We start from the raw sequence: 14155 nt of genomic DNA, 5'->3' as shown, positions 1-14155 counted from the left end.
TCTTCCTCTGCAAAAGTTTCCATCTAGATTTCCTAGTTTAAGTCTTACCGCCTCCTCCCCTCATATCTACTCTTCATACTACCCCAAGTTATATCTTAAAAACCTCTCAGTGACAATGTTATGCCCTTCTTAAAATTGTTAAATGATCCTCCAGTGTTTGACACAAATTCAAGATTTCTTCTTTGCCCACCTACCCTGTTTTGAAGTCTGCAGATTGCCTGGACTGTAAGAACTGTCCGTAGCTCCCTGCTGTTTCTCATTTCTGTATGTTTTTCAGTTTTGTCCTCTCTGCTTGGAATTCCATACTCAAAACCTCTTCCCCAGCTTCCACCCTTACTGACTCCCCTCTCTCCTTTAGACTCAGTGCCAGTTGGGAAGAAGGCTCCTTTTTGCAAGGATGTCTCTTTCCTTGCATCATCACTCTATAAAAGATTGTTCTATTATCTGAAGGTCTTTCTCTCATAAACGAGTGGCTCTCAAATCTGGCTGGACTTGAAAATCACTTGGGCTTCAGCCCCAGAGATTATTACTCAGTTGGTGTGGAAGGGGACCAGAGATTCCTTAAAAAAAAAAAAAAACCCTCAGGGATTCTAATGTCCACCTAGGCTGAGAACCACTGTCCTAGACCATGAGCTCCCTGAGGACAGATTGTGTTATTCATATTTGTGTCACCATGACTAGCACAAGGCAGATCACATGGTCAGAGCTCAGTGAAACCTTGCTAATGTTTATTAACAGATGATTCTGCTGGTCCTAGGCTCAATCCCTTCCTTCCTTGGCCCTAAAAGCAGATCTGCAAACCAACCTGGAGAATCACTTGGAGAGCTTTAGAGAAAAAAAAAACACACCGATTCTGGGTCCCATCCTCAGAGATTCTGATGATTAAATGTGTAGGTGCCAAAATCTATAAAAAGCTCTCCAAGTGCTGTTTTGGGGCAGTCAGGTTCCAAACTCATCTTTAGCATCACCTACTTCAGGAAGCCTTCTTGAATGTTTACTTCCTTTTCCCACCCTCCTGGCTGCCCCACACCATGAGATGGAGTAAGGGCCCTTCCTCTGTTGAACTTTATCACTCTTCCCTCCATGCTCACACTGTGTGTAGAGAATTTGTTTATATGTCTGGATCTTCCAGACTCTCCTTTCTGGCAGACTGTGACTTCTTCCTATTTGAATACACAGTGGTTAGGGCAGCATCTAACACCTACCGTGTTTCCCCGAAAATAAGACATTCTCCGAAAATAAGACCTAGGGTATGGAAAGATAAGACATCCCCTGAAAATAAGAGCTAGCGCAACTTTGGGAGAAAAAATTAATATAAGACACTGCCTTATTTTCGGGGAAACAGGGTACTAAGCACTCAGAAAAGATGAGTTGAATAAAAAACAAAGAAGAGAAAGTATGGCCTCCCTGGTTGCTCACCTGCCCTTAATGTGGTAACGTCCCAATACTGTATCTTTAGCTCAGTCAAAAGCACATCTGTTTTCTATTTACTTAACCTTTCCTCTGTGGCATCCCAGCTGCTAGTGTGGAGCTGGAACGCTTCAACCATGCCTAGTGTCTGTCTTGAGAATTAAATAAGTTAATGTATGTAAAGACACTGATCAGCACCTGGCAAGTGGAAGGAGTGTTACCTCTTGTTGCTGTGATTGCTTATGCCTTCTGCATTTGCACCCCAGCTTTAAAATGCCCCTGCTGGGCACTCAACCTCTCCTGCTGCCTTCTACGCAGAGTCCTCCCAGGCTGTGCATTGAACAGAAAAGACTCTCACCTGCTCCCTCACCACGTCCAGTCTCAAGCATTTAGAAGGCTAGAGGAGCCTCCAGCTCTTGCTTCCTTCTACTTGAATTGAAAATCAGTTTTCTTATCAATAAACAGAAAGTCAGTGTGCAACATTTTCTTACTTGGGGTTCATGAACTCTAGACTGACCCCTGCTGAGTGCCAGGGGTGACTCACCATGGTGCTTGGGCAATGGCTCTTCCTTAGGTTTGGCTACAAGGAATTGTGTGTGGCTGTACACACGGGCAGGAATACCGGACAGCTTTGTGTGTGGCTAAGTGTATTAGCTTCCTAAGGCTTCCAAAACAAATTACTCCCAACAGAGAGGCTTAGAACAATGGGAATTTATCCTCTCACAGTCTGGAGGTTGGAAGCCCAAAATCTAAGTGCAAGTAGGGCCATGCTCCATCCATAGGCTCAAGAGGAGGATCCTTCTTTCCATGGTGCTCCTTGGCTTATCTCCACCTCTGTCTCTGTGTCCAAACCTTCCTCTCCTTTCTCTTATAAAGATTTAGGCTCAGCCCTGGCCAGTTTGGCTCAGTGGATTGAGCATCAGCCTGCAGACTGAAGGGTCCCAGGTTCTATTCCAGTCAAGGGCACATGCCCGGGTTGCGAGCTCGAACCCCAGTAGGGGGCGTGCAGGAGGCAGCCAAACTGATTCTCTCTCATCATCACTGTTTCTAATTCTCCCTTTCCCTTCCTCTCAGAAATCAATAAAAATATATTTTTTTTTAAATTTAGGCTCACCCTAAATCCAGAATGATTTCACTTCAAGGTCTCTAATTAATTACATCTACAAAGACCCTAATTTCAAAAAAGATCACTTTCGGAGGTTCAGATAGACAAAAATTTGGGGTAGGGAGACACTCTTCAATCCATTCCACCATGAAAGTATTCAGCGAGGGAAGAAAGGTACATTCATTGTTTTCTAATAACAAGGGTCAAGGTGAACTTCTCTGAGAAAGTTTGCTTATTTCTCAATTTCTGCCCCCTGCTCTGAAAGAGATTCACACAATTTACAGTAAACACACGGTGCAGAAGTGCTGAACCATTAAAAGGGAAAGGCTTAAGTCGGTTAATAAACAGGAAGATAAAAGGGTCATGACATCCAGAAACATAAGCTGTGGAAAGCTCTGATTCTTGAGTCTCTTAGAAGTCTGATGGCCCCTGACCGGTTATATCTCTCACACTTTTGATTCCATCAGAAGAAGGGAGATGAACTGTCCCCAGGTCCTGAGTCTAGTAAGAAACTTTTCTGATGGGAACTAGAATTTTAGAAAACCACAGAGACCTTCCTGAGACAAATTCTTCTAGTGGCTCCTGCTAAAAGCTGAGGCATAGTGTTAATTTTCCATCATTTGAAGGCAATTATAGCATGTAGCAGGGAGATCTGGGTCCAGGTAAATAGCTTTGTGATATAAAGATAAAATGCAGACAAGTTTAAAGGGTTAGTACTTTACAGGCGCCTTGTGTGGGGTCACATTTATTGTCAGTTGCTGTGTTCACTTCATAAACACTGTCTCCACTCAGCTCATTAGTGTAGTTCAAGTGACATCTAGGCAGGAGGCACAGAGATAAGCCAAACATGTCTCCTGACCACAGGGAGCCAGGGTCCAGCAGAGAGGCCATCAGGAGCAGAGACTAGACAAATTACAGAGGAGTCAACCGAGAAGTATTCAAAAGGCAGATCCTCGCTGAAATTCCTCCCTAGGACTCTGGATCTCAAACCCTCAGGCTGTAGCAGGTTCACATTTTTATGTTACCTGCATTCTGTTGGACAAAAAATAAATGTAATTCTTTTATATTTACTTTTCTTTTCACTGGACCCCCCATTGTCTGATGTCAAAAGCTTGTTAGGATCATGTTCAGACACATCAGCAGCCATCAGTGATTTTTCTCAGACATGTCGGACTTAAACACTGTCAGTTTCACTGTTGTTCCAACCGCAGTTGCTGATCCCCTGCGCTGATCTAGACCGGGCATTCACACAGCAACCATGTGGGCCGCAGTGCCGGTGGGAGAGCTGTGGTCCCCATCCTCCTCAATCCCCGCTCTGGGCTGCTGTGTAATGAGATGCCAAGGTTCCTGGCTCCATGGTGCCATCTCTGAGATGTCACTGAGTCTCCATTCTCTACTATGGCATCGGCTCTGTCTCAGCTGACTCTGTGCCCTGGTCAACAGCTGGTGTGGGGCTCAGGGACTCTCTGTGATCTCTCTCCACTCTGTGCTGGGGCCACAAGAAATGTGGGGGCTTCTCTCTCCCCCTCCCTCAAGGACACATTCATGCCTCCAATACCACTCCTTGTTGCTGCACTGTGGTGGCTCGGGGGCCACCTTTCTGACCTACCTGGGAAGTGTGGGGGACAGGTACTGTCTATGCTCAGACCCGCAGCTTAAGGAGAGAGTCTGCTTCTCTCCCTGGGACTTGGCCTCAGGAAGCAGAAGGGCAACTCCTTGCAGATTCACAGGGAAAGGTTAAGAGTACACGACTCACAGCTCCATTTACTAATGGTGGGACTTTGGCAAGTCACTAAAGAGGTCACTGAACCTCTCTTAGTCTTAACTCCTTGTCTGTAAAATGAGGATTAGATAGTGCTACTTCATAGATTTAAATATAACTACAGGTTTTTGTTGTTGTTGTTTTAGTTTAAAATGTAAGGATTTGCCATCTTTATTTCCAAAGGCCTTTGATGACAATCCCCATCAACGTTGAGACCTTGTTTCATAGTCCAAGTGGGGATGGCTATGGGTTAAGTTCCTGGAGGGAAATTCGAGTTGCGATCCTTTTATTAAAAAGTCTCCAGGAATTCTGGTTGGGGAGGCCTGGGGAGAAGCGTGCCCTGGTGGTGGCTGCATCTCTGCGTTTGCACCCCATGTAGGACTCAGGAATCGACATCGGGGACATTACTGCAAGGAAGGCTTTGAGGAAGCAGCTGCAGTGCAAGACCTTCCGGTGGTACCTGGTCAGCGTGTACCCAGAGATGAGGATGTACTCAGACATCATCGCCTACGGGGTGGTAAGGAGCCAGCCCCTTGGGGTTCCATTCAGTCACAGACAGAGAACAAGACTAGAGAGATGCTGGTTTCTAGAGTTGTGTGCAAGGCAGCCTTTGCTTTCATAGCCCAAACCTTCCCAGTCCCTTAGAAGAGGCACTTAGTCGCTTCTGCTAGGCCTACACAATTCAGCTCTGGCACAAACCTGCATATTCCGCTTGATAAAACAAAAACCTGCAGTTAGGTTAAGATCCCAAGGCCACATGACAAACACCCATTGCTCCCCAGGAGTGGATGCCTAAGGTCCTATCAACCAGCCTCCATGACTCTGCTCACACACAAAGCCTCCTGAAGGGAGTTATGGGAAATATAACCTTGAGTTTGCTGTATTTTGAGGGGTTTTTTTTTTTTGTACTGCTCATTGATTGGTCCCCCTGTTGGATGCAGCAGGATGGAGGGTCAGAGCACAGGCAGACCTGATTCCAGTCTTAACCAGCACACTCCCTAGGCAAGTGTCTTAATGTCTATGGGCTTCAATTTTTTCATACAGTAAAGGGATAAAAGAAAGTCTAAGATATATAAATATATTTTTTTTATCTAAGGATAAAATACTATTCTTCCAATATCCCAAGACCATAAAATCCTTATGGTATTTTAAATGATCCCTAATTGAATTTGGGCTATCTCACCTGATTTTTGCTGACTGAACAAACACATAGTTTTTTTACTGATAGTTAAGTGCTACTTACCTCACCCCGTATTACAGATGAGGAAACAGAGATGCAAAGTGACTTGCCCAAATTGACACAGGTAATCAATAATAATACTGAGTCTGAAACATCAGCTGCTGATATCACTGCAATTCCTCTCTTTGAAGAGTGTCCCCTCAGACCTCTCTGATATCCCAGGACGGAAAGTTGAAGGTAAACTAAGGCCCTCTCCCTTTGATGGTGACCTGTTGTCAGAACTGAGTTCTGCCTTAGTAGAAACATGATGGGTACAGCATATGCCTGGAGGGGAAGAATCCTTGTGGGAGAATGGCCTCAGTGTGCTCTGTGGGCCTCCCAATCTAACATCCTTGGATTCTTATGGAAACAGAGCTCCTCTTCCTACCTCCTGCAGGATCTCCGTTGTCCTGGAGACCAGCCCATAGGAGGGGGCAGATTCTCCCACAAGAGTTGCCGTGGGCATGGTTGGCATGTCTTCAGAGAACCACCCAGGGGCCTCTTGCCTCTCTACTCTCAGGCTGTTCTAATTCCAACATCAGGATACTCAGCAGGTGCTGCCCAGCAGTTACCTGAGACTCCAGATCCTGTCATCACCATGGAAACACATTAAACTATGAGGTGCCCATTAGCCCTGCCTCCCTCCCCAGAACAATTCTGAGGACACAGTTGCTACTGGTGCTCTCACACTGCCCACACCACGTTACATGTGCTGCTTGCCTATTGTTGGATCCCATCCAAAAAGGACATTTAGGCAAATAGGACTTCAGAGAAACAATTGGCCCAAAACCTCTGTGAGCCAGGCCAAACAGTATAGCCAAACTCAGCCAAAGATGCAGGGAAAGCAGTAACAGTGGAGGTGTGTGCATGCAGCCATTGCAGTTCTGGGTCTTGGCCAAGAGCATTCTTGTCTTCCAAGCAAAAGTGTCCCCTCTTACAAACACATACAGCAGGTTGACCATGAAACCCTCTCAGTGCTACACCCACCCAGTTCTTAGAGTTGACAAAGGCCTCTGACCCCTGTATGCTCGTCCGCCAGACACTTTTTAGGACCCTGCCAGCCTCCCTCCATTCCTGCCTCCTCCACAGGCTGGGCTCTGACATGAGCAGAGACACGCTTGCTTGTCAAGGAGCATAATGAGCCCTCAGTGGGGGCAATAGGGTGAAGATTGGAGAGACGGGATGCAGCCGCAAGAACAAGAGAATTTGCTGGGGCTTAAATGCTCTTCCTGGTAATTTTCTTTTTATTCTGAAATGGAGAGGCCAGATTCTTTTCAGACGTAGCATTTCTCATTCCTTTTTCCCTTCTAGCCCATGCCCAAACTACCTTGCTCAGGTCAAATAAGCCCCTGGGACTGTCAGTTGGCCACTATCAAGTCTATATAAATCAGGCCATTAATCCACTAATAGGTCCCATTAATGACTCCTGCAGACTGAAGGGCCTGTGGACCCGTTGTATGGGCCTGGGTTTCCCCTGGATCGTTGAGCTCCACGTCTGGGAGACAGAGTGGCTTTGGATTTATTCCAGCTCTGCTGCTGAAAGTGGAGATGGAGCAGCACCTGGAAACAGATATGCCCAGCTTCTGAATCTGGCTTTGCTACTTAATCACTCCACAATTTGCAAAACCTTAGTCAGATCATTTCAGGGGGCATCTTTCACAGTCTCGGGGCTGTCACCATTTACCTGATGGAAAAACCTTGGACTTCAGAGACAGACAGACTCCAGCTCTGCCACTTGTCCAACTATGACGCCATTCATTTAGAAATGCCATTTACTTGTACATTTCAATCATTCATTCATTGCACATGTATTTACTATCTACTATGTACCAGCTGGCCAGTGAGGAAGACTGAGACCTACTCTGATGACATTAGTAGAGGAGACAGGCAAGAGAAGAAGCAATAAGAATACAGTGTGCTAAGTGCTCCAATAAGACAGGTGGAGGAGCTCGTGAAACATGGAGCCACAGCCTCACACACAGACTGGGTTAGGAAAGGCTTCCAGAGTGACAGAGAAGCTGAGAACCAAAGGAAGAAGAGGATTTAGTCGGGCAAAGAGAAGACCAAAGCAGGGCATCCGTGGGAGTAGATTGCAGACAGAGAGGTGAGGCAGAGCTTCTTACTGTACCACACTTGCTTGTTTTGAGGATTAGGTGGGATAATGCATGTAGAGCCCATAGATGCAGTCATATAAATTGGTTTCCCAGGAGTTACACTGCATTAACCAAGACCACACAGCTGGAGCCAGGATTCCATCCCAGTCTGTCTCTCCAACTGTGTCAACAGGCCACCTGCTAATGGGAGAGTGATGGCACAGCCAACATGGACTTTATCAAGGGCATCACCCACCCCCTCACTCAGAGGCTGATTTTAAGATCTCAGGGAGAACAAGTCTAACACCAGAGGTCTCTGGTCCTTTCTCTTTGTAGGCGCAGTTAGTAGGTCTCACTAATGGTTTCAGTGCTGGGCTTCACATGTGACACCCACCAGTCCCTGGGCTGCGGGAGAAGTCCAGAGTGTTTTCTATGCTCCTCCCACACAGGCCAGCCAAGTAGTTGGTTTATCATGAGGATCTGCTGCATAGACACTTCTGGGGCCCTGCCTAGGGAGCTGGCATGTGTCCATATTTTTTCAGAACCTCCAAACCACAAGTTTGAGCTTGAGCTGCTGTCACCCAGTAAAGAAAGGAAGCTCAAAATAAAATATAATTTGACTCTGTTTCTTGTCCCTGTCAAGAACAGGGTATATGCATAGACCACACATGCACCTCTGGTTCTGTTCTATTTCACATCCTTTACTCAGGATCATTGAACGCCTGCACAACCCCTAAGGACTACCAAAGGTCAGCCACTGCCTGCCGCTGGTCTTCCCCAATAGATGACCCACCTGTGGTCCATTGCCCTGGTCTACCCCTGGATGTCTGTTTCCAGCCTTCTGTTCTAAACAGAGTGCTTTGATTGCTGAGAAAAGCTATTTAAACTAACTCAAGTTAAGGTGGGTAAAGGTGCTAGACACAGGAGCTGAAGAACAGCTGGATGTGGGCACTCGAGCTGGGAAACCATGAAACCACAACAGTAGCTGGATGATCTCTTGTCTCTAATTCTGTCTGCCTCATGCTTCATCTCCTTCTTGATCACAGCTGGGTTTCTCTGCTTGCACATGGCCCAACAGATCCCCCACTCCCAGTCTAAGTGGCTTTATAATCCTAGTGGCCAGCACATTTATCCTGTTGATTGTCTTGTGCTTGTAGGTAGGGTAAGAATGACCTCTCTTCTCCTGCTCCCACCTGGCCTTCTCTCTTATTCACCTGGCAAATCCCCCACCGTGGAGAACTCTCATCAACTGGGCCTCCACTGGGGATTGGTCAAATCACTGCTGGATATGCTGGGCAGTGAGGGCCTGGTGCCAGGTCCCCAAAACAGCTAGAATGTTGCCCACTTCCCCCAACCCTGAAGAGTAAAAACAGAGGCCTATCCAGAGACCTCTGAAGGCCATGATGCCCCTCTTGTGTGTGTGCTTGCAGATGGATCTTTTATTATTACCTAGACCTATTCAGCTCTCCAGACCCAGCTTGCTCTTTAACATGTAAATGATTCCCTTCAAAGGGGCTGGTCTTAACCTTAGCACCTTTGTGCAAAGCAAAAGAGCTTGTTGGTTTCCATAGTATTCAAGAGTCTTTGGGCTAATTATGGAAATTGAGCCTGTGTCAGTAGGAAGCTTGTTTCTCCTGATTTAATGTATTTGTTTCTCTGTTCCTTTCTCTTTGGTGTGGCCGCCCCTGCCCTGGTGTTCAGCTGCAGAACTCTCTGAAGACCGATTTGTGTCTTGATCAGGGTCCAGACACAGAGAATGTTCCCATTGTGTATATCTGCCACGGAATGACACCCCAGGTGAGTACTTTGAGAGCTCCCCGCACTGCAACCAGGGTGTGCACGTGTATCTGGGGGGGAAAGTTCTCCTTCAATGGAGTTCTCCTTCAATGATTGCTCATTACACTTTGTTGAATAAACCATTTCTCTTGCCTGTGTCCTCACAGTTAAATTCTGTCTTGGGTATCCTGGGCCCTGGGGCCTTGGGGCTTTTTGTTAGGAGGTGTCCCGATGAGCAAAAAGGGAGAGTCAGGCCTGCCTTGCCTGGAAGGAGGCAGGGAGCAAATGCTGAGATGCCATGGTCTTTCGTTATGCACCTGCCTCCCCTGGGAGAGATGGGTAAATCACAGTCCTCCTTCTGGCAGCCATGCCTCGCTCTAGCAGGAGGAAACCCAGGACTCCCCCTAACTCCTGGCACCTGAGAGTCCCTTCAGAGGTCCATTGCATAGTCTCCAGGCTCTGTCCTTTAGTAGGTCACAGCTGGGGCCAAAATGTATAGCCATGAGACCCTTTCTAGCACTTAGGACATTCTTCTGGTGGACAGGGAAGAGCAGCTACCAGGAAAATAAGTTATCCCTGAAAAATTTCCCATCATAGCTTCAGCTACTCAGAGAGGATGTTGAGGACACAGGCAAGAAAAATGGTTTATTCAACGAAGTGTAATGAGCAATCATTGAAGGAGAACTCCCACTTGACAACACTTTCAAAGTTTACCTATCTTATCTCCAGAAGTGCACAATGATTTTTAAAAAGACATTTTAGTATAGAAGATATGTATGTTTGTGTAATTACAAGTTAGTATTTAAAAGAGTTATATTTAAAGAGTTAGTATTAAAATACAGAACCAAAGGATATTATTATGTGCCACTCAATGTAATGTAGTGGGACTTCCCCACAATTGTCCATGGTTATCTACACCACCTCGTCTGTTCTGTTGCTCAGCTGCTGTGACATCACTGGTCAATCCCAGGTCAGCATGTCACACTGTGCCCACACCACGCAATATGGCAGCTCATTCTTCATTATTACAATGGTGTGAACCGCCTCCTTAGCACAGTAGGCAGCGCGTCAGTCTCATTATTACAATGGTGTGACATTTATAATGGGTGACTATTTTATGTAAATCTTATATCTATCAACATGTAACAGAGTGTACAGAAACTCTCTTTCTGGCCTGCAGATGGTCACCTTCTCAGTATGTCCTCACATGGCAAAGAGAGAATGAGTGAGCTCTCTTGTGTCCCTTCTTAAAAGGACACTAATCCTATCAGATCAGGGCTCTACCTTTATGACATCATTTAACCTTAACTTGAAGATTTGGAAAATTCTCAGCCTATCAATATCTGCAACCATTTGGTTAAGAGATCATGGGTGGGACTCATGGACTTAATCAGCCATTGCAGCAGCAGAAGCCAGAGATAGAGGTGAGGTTATATAAGCCAGTTTGAACTAATGAGACAGTGAGACTGGATGAAGGAAGGCTGTTGGACTTGTTCAAGTCTGTAAGATGGGACCATGGAGCTGTTCAGTTGTGAGCAGGCACCATTCCTGATTATCACCTCACCTGTCTCTGGGCCTTCATTTTGTTTTACTCTCTTATTGAAATATAATGTTACTCTCCAGTCCAGAGTGTATAGCTCAATGAATCTCTACATTTGTAGACACTGTGCCGTCACCATCTTCCCACTGGGCTTCCTCCTCCGTCCTCTTGGTCAGTACCTCCACCCAAAAGTAACAACAATTTTAATTTCCAGCATTGCTCGATCCTTGTATCTGGGCCTGTCTTCTTGTTGGCAAACAAGGAAACTGGACTGGCCACCTCCAGGCCCAGCTCCACCATCTCTGACAATCTGTTGACCTTGAATTCTTTTCTTCTGAACTTCCCTTGGTCTGGGAATCTGTGAGTTTGTCCTGTGGTTGAGAGGAATTTGGGGAGCTGCCTTCCCTGAATGCTTTGTAAATCAGCATCCTGATGTGAGCTATAGCAAGTCTCAAATGCTTGGTCCCCATCCTCCTTCCTCAAAGCCACAACAGCCTCATGTAACTGGGCCTCACAGGGAACACTGGGTCCTATTGCCCTCTCCCACCTGGCCCACAGCCAAGGGGCAGAGCTGTCAGTACCCAGAGGTAAGGAGGCTTAAAACCAGCCTCAGATCACTTCCTAGGGAGGTACAGGGACTCTGCTGCGACAGGAATTTGTTGAGTCTGGCCTGCCTAGTGAGCTGGGAAAGCCAAAGAGGCCTGGGTCATCCTGGAGATGGGCTGTGTGTTCTTGCCAGATTTCCTAGAACATTTGTAGCAAAGGACCACAGACTGGGTGGCTTGAACAACAGAATTGTATTGTCTCACGGTGCCAGGGGGCCAGAAGTTTATGATCAAGGTGTCATTAGGGCCATGTCCCTCTAAAGGCACTAGGGAAGTTTCTGTTCCACTCTCTGGGAGTTCCCTGGCTTGTGGCAGCATCACTCCAGCTTCACATGGTGCTGTTCTCCTTGTGTGCATGTCTGTGCCCAAATCCCCCCCTTTCATAAGGATGCCGGTCACATTGATTAGGGGCTTACCCTACACCAGTATGACCTCGTCTTAACTAATGACATCTGCAACAACCCTATTTCCAAATAAGATCACATTTGGAGGTAGCGGGTTAGGACTTCCACCTAGGAAATTTGGAGGTACACTATTCAATGCACAGCACCCCCAGAGGAGAAGAATGTGACTGGAAATCTGGCTTTCATGCCCTAGCTGAGAAGCGCTTCCTATGACCTCCTCTCTCATTTCTGTGGCCAGAGCTCGTCACGTGGCCATGCTTAACAGCAGAGAATGTGGGAAGTTATGGGTTCCTGCATGCCTAAGAAGCCTGGTCTCTACACATGACTTTAATTATTTTCTAAATCAACTCCACCTCTGACAAGTAAGAAAACAAGATAATGGCATCTGGGATTTGAACTGACCTGCCTTAGGTCACACCACACAGTTCCTGGCAAAAACAGGACCAGGAAGGATGCCTATATTTTGACTTCCAGTTTTACCTTCAGTTTTATTCATTGACTATATGAGAACTTGTCTTTCAGGAAGTCCTCATATTTTAGAAAGTTTCATTTCCCCTGAAGAATAAATTGGTCTAGTGATAGGAATTTTTTTTTTTTTAGAGCAACTTGTCACATGGCCCACTACAGGCCCAAAGACACCAGGGACCTAGGGCTAGAAAGTGGGGCAGAGTTCTCATGTGTGTCTAAACCCTTTGAGAAATTCTGCTTAAATTTTGTTTAAAAAGTTCACTCTGATATAGTTGTGATATACCCAGATCTCAGGGAAGGCCCTGGGTAGGAGAAAGGTGTAACTAACCAAATTGGTGAGGGGAAGCTGATGGAAAGCATGCTATTTAATAATGAGTAAATGTAGCCATTTTATTTAAATTAGCAGCAAATTTCAAGCAGTCCCCAAAATAACTGAGAATATTAGTCCTAATTAATGTGTCAGTTGGAAAATTTCTGCTGGGAAAAATATAATAATGGGGTCTCCCTACAGATTCTCTATTCACTCGTTCACTCATTCATTTGCTCATTCAAGAAACATGCACTGAGTATTATTTTATGCCAAGAATTGTGACAAAGGCAGCTTTTCCCAGTCCCGTGGTCTGGAGAGGGAGGCAGATCCTTAGATCATTAAAGTTTATGCAGTGCAACCACTTGCAACCTACTGCCCCAAACCACCTTCTCAGCCCATCAAAGAGACTGTGGGACAATACCATGTCTGGGGACTCCTCTCGTTCTTTCTGCCTAAATCTTCTGGACCATAAACGACTTGGGAGAAAAAGACAGTGCTTTTCCTAGGGGAAGGTGAATTCTTGGCTGTAGAAGAAGGAAGATGAAAGGGACTTGAATTCCTTGTAAAGTTTCTGGAGTAGGGATGCTGCCACGTATCTGCTTCAGGCAGTGCTTTTTGACTCAAGGGATAAAGATGAGAGCTGAGTTGAAAGAAGTATTCTGTTTTTACCCACGTTAGATCAGGAAGGGTGCTTAATAAAAGTAAGAAAAGTGTGGAATTGTAGGTGGACTTTGGTACCTTTGCTTTGTGAATTTTTTTTTCTTTTTCTTTTGTTAAAGTTCTTACTTGGCGAGAGAGAGAGAGAGAGAGAAATGAACAAACTTGCTTATTTCTTTGTCTGAATGCTACTTCTCTATAAACTGCCATCCCCACATGGGGTCATAATGCCACCATCACCCCTCCCCTATTTGGCAATTATCCGGCGGCCATGCATGGGACATCAGAGGCCTCTCATGGGTTCTATTTGAACCTCCAGATGTTTCAAGTCACAACTCAGAGACAATTGAAAAGGTTTTACTTGGTGGGCCAAGAATTTAAATCGCCAGCCCCTTCCTTGCGGCCTTTGGGAGCTTTCCCCACTTCTCTGTGATTTTTGTTTATAAATAAACTAGAGTGCCAGGCACTGAGTGGCTGTGAGGTTTTATAAAACCTTCCCGAGTTTACTTCTTGGCTCTGATGGGATGAAACTGTGTCCTCCACAACTTCTTGTATGGAGCTGTATTGCCCTGGTGCCTGCTGACGAAATTTGGCTGGACCCCCCTCCCCCACCCCCCCAGGCCTGTACTATTTGGGGACTAATCTAGATAGAGTTACTTGGATCTTTTTGTTTACTGGCCTCTACGTTATAGGCTCCCATCATTCCCAGGGGCCATCATCCCCTCAAGATGCAGAGCAAGGGGTGCCTCGGGTGGTGCAGTGGTTGCCCAGCCCTATCCCTGCTCTTTGCCCTCCCCCTGGGCAGC

At 46.1% G+C, this 14155-nt stretch overlaps 1 protein-coding gene across 2 annotated transcripts in view; it reads left to right on the top strand.

The window, feature by feature from the left end:
- The window catches only part of GALNT18 (polypeptide N-acetylgalactosaminyltransferase 18), a 277936-nt gene that overhangs the window by 236305 nt on the left and 27476 nt on the right, over nt 1–14155 (top strand). For both annotated transcript variants that reach the window (XM_084893524.1, XM_084893525.1), the window contains 2 exons: nt 4657–4794; nt 9291–9386. In XM_084893524.1, the coding sequence (XP_084749650.1) occupies nt 4657–4794; nt 9291–9386 (234 nt within the window). The remainder of the gene's footprint in view (nt 1–4656; nt 4795–9290; nt 9387–14155) is intronic.

The sequence above is a fragment of the Pipistrellus hanaki genome, assembly GCF_964339955.1.
Source record: "Pipistrellus hanaki genome assembly, chromosome: 9".
NCBI classification, from domain to species: domain Eukaryota; kingdom Metazoa; phylum Chordata; class Mammalia; order Chiroptera; family Vespertilionidae; genus Pipistrellus; species Pipistrellus hanaki.
Note: the sequence above shows the minus strand (reverse complement) of the source record. Positions and strands in the feature narration are given on the sequence as shown.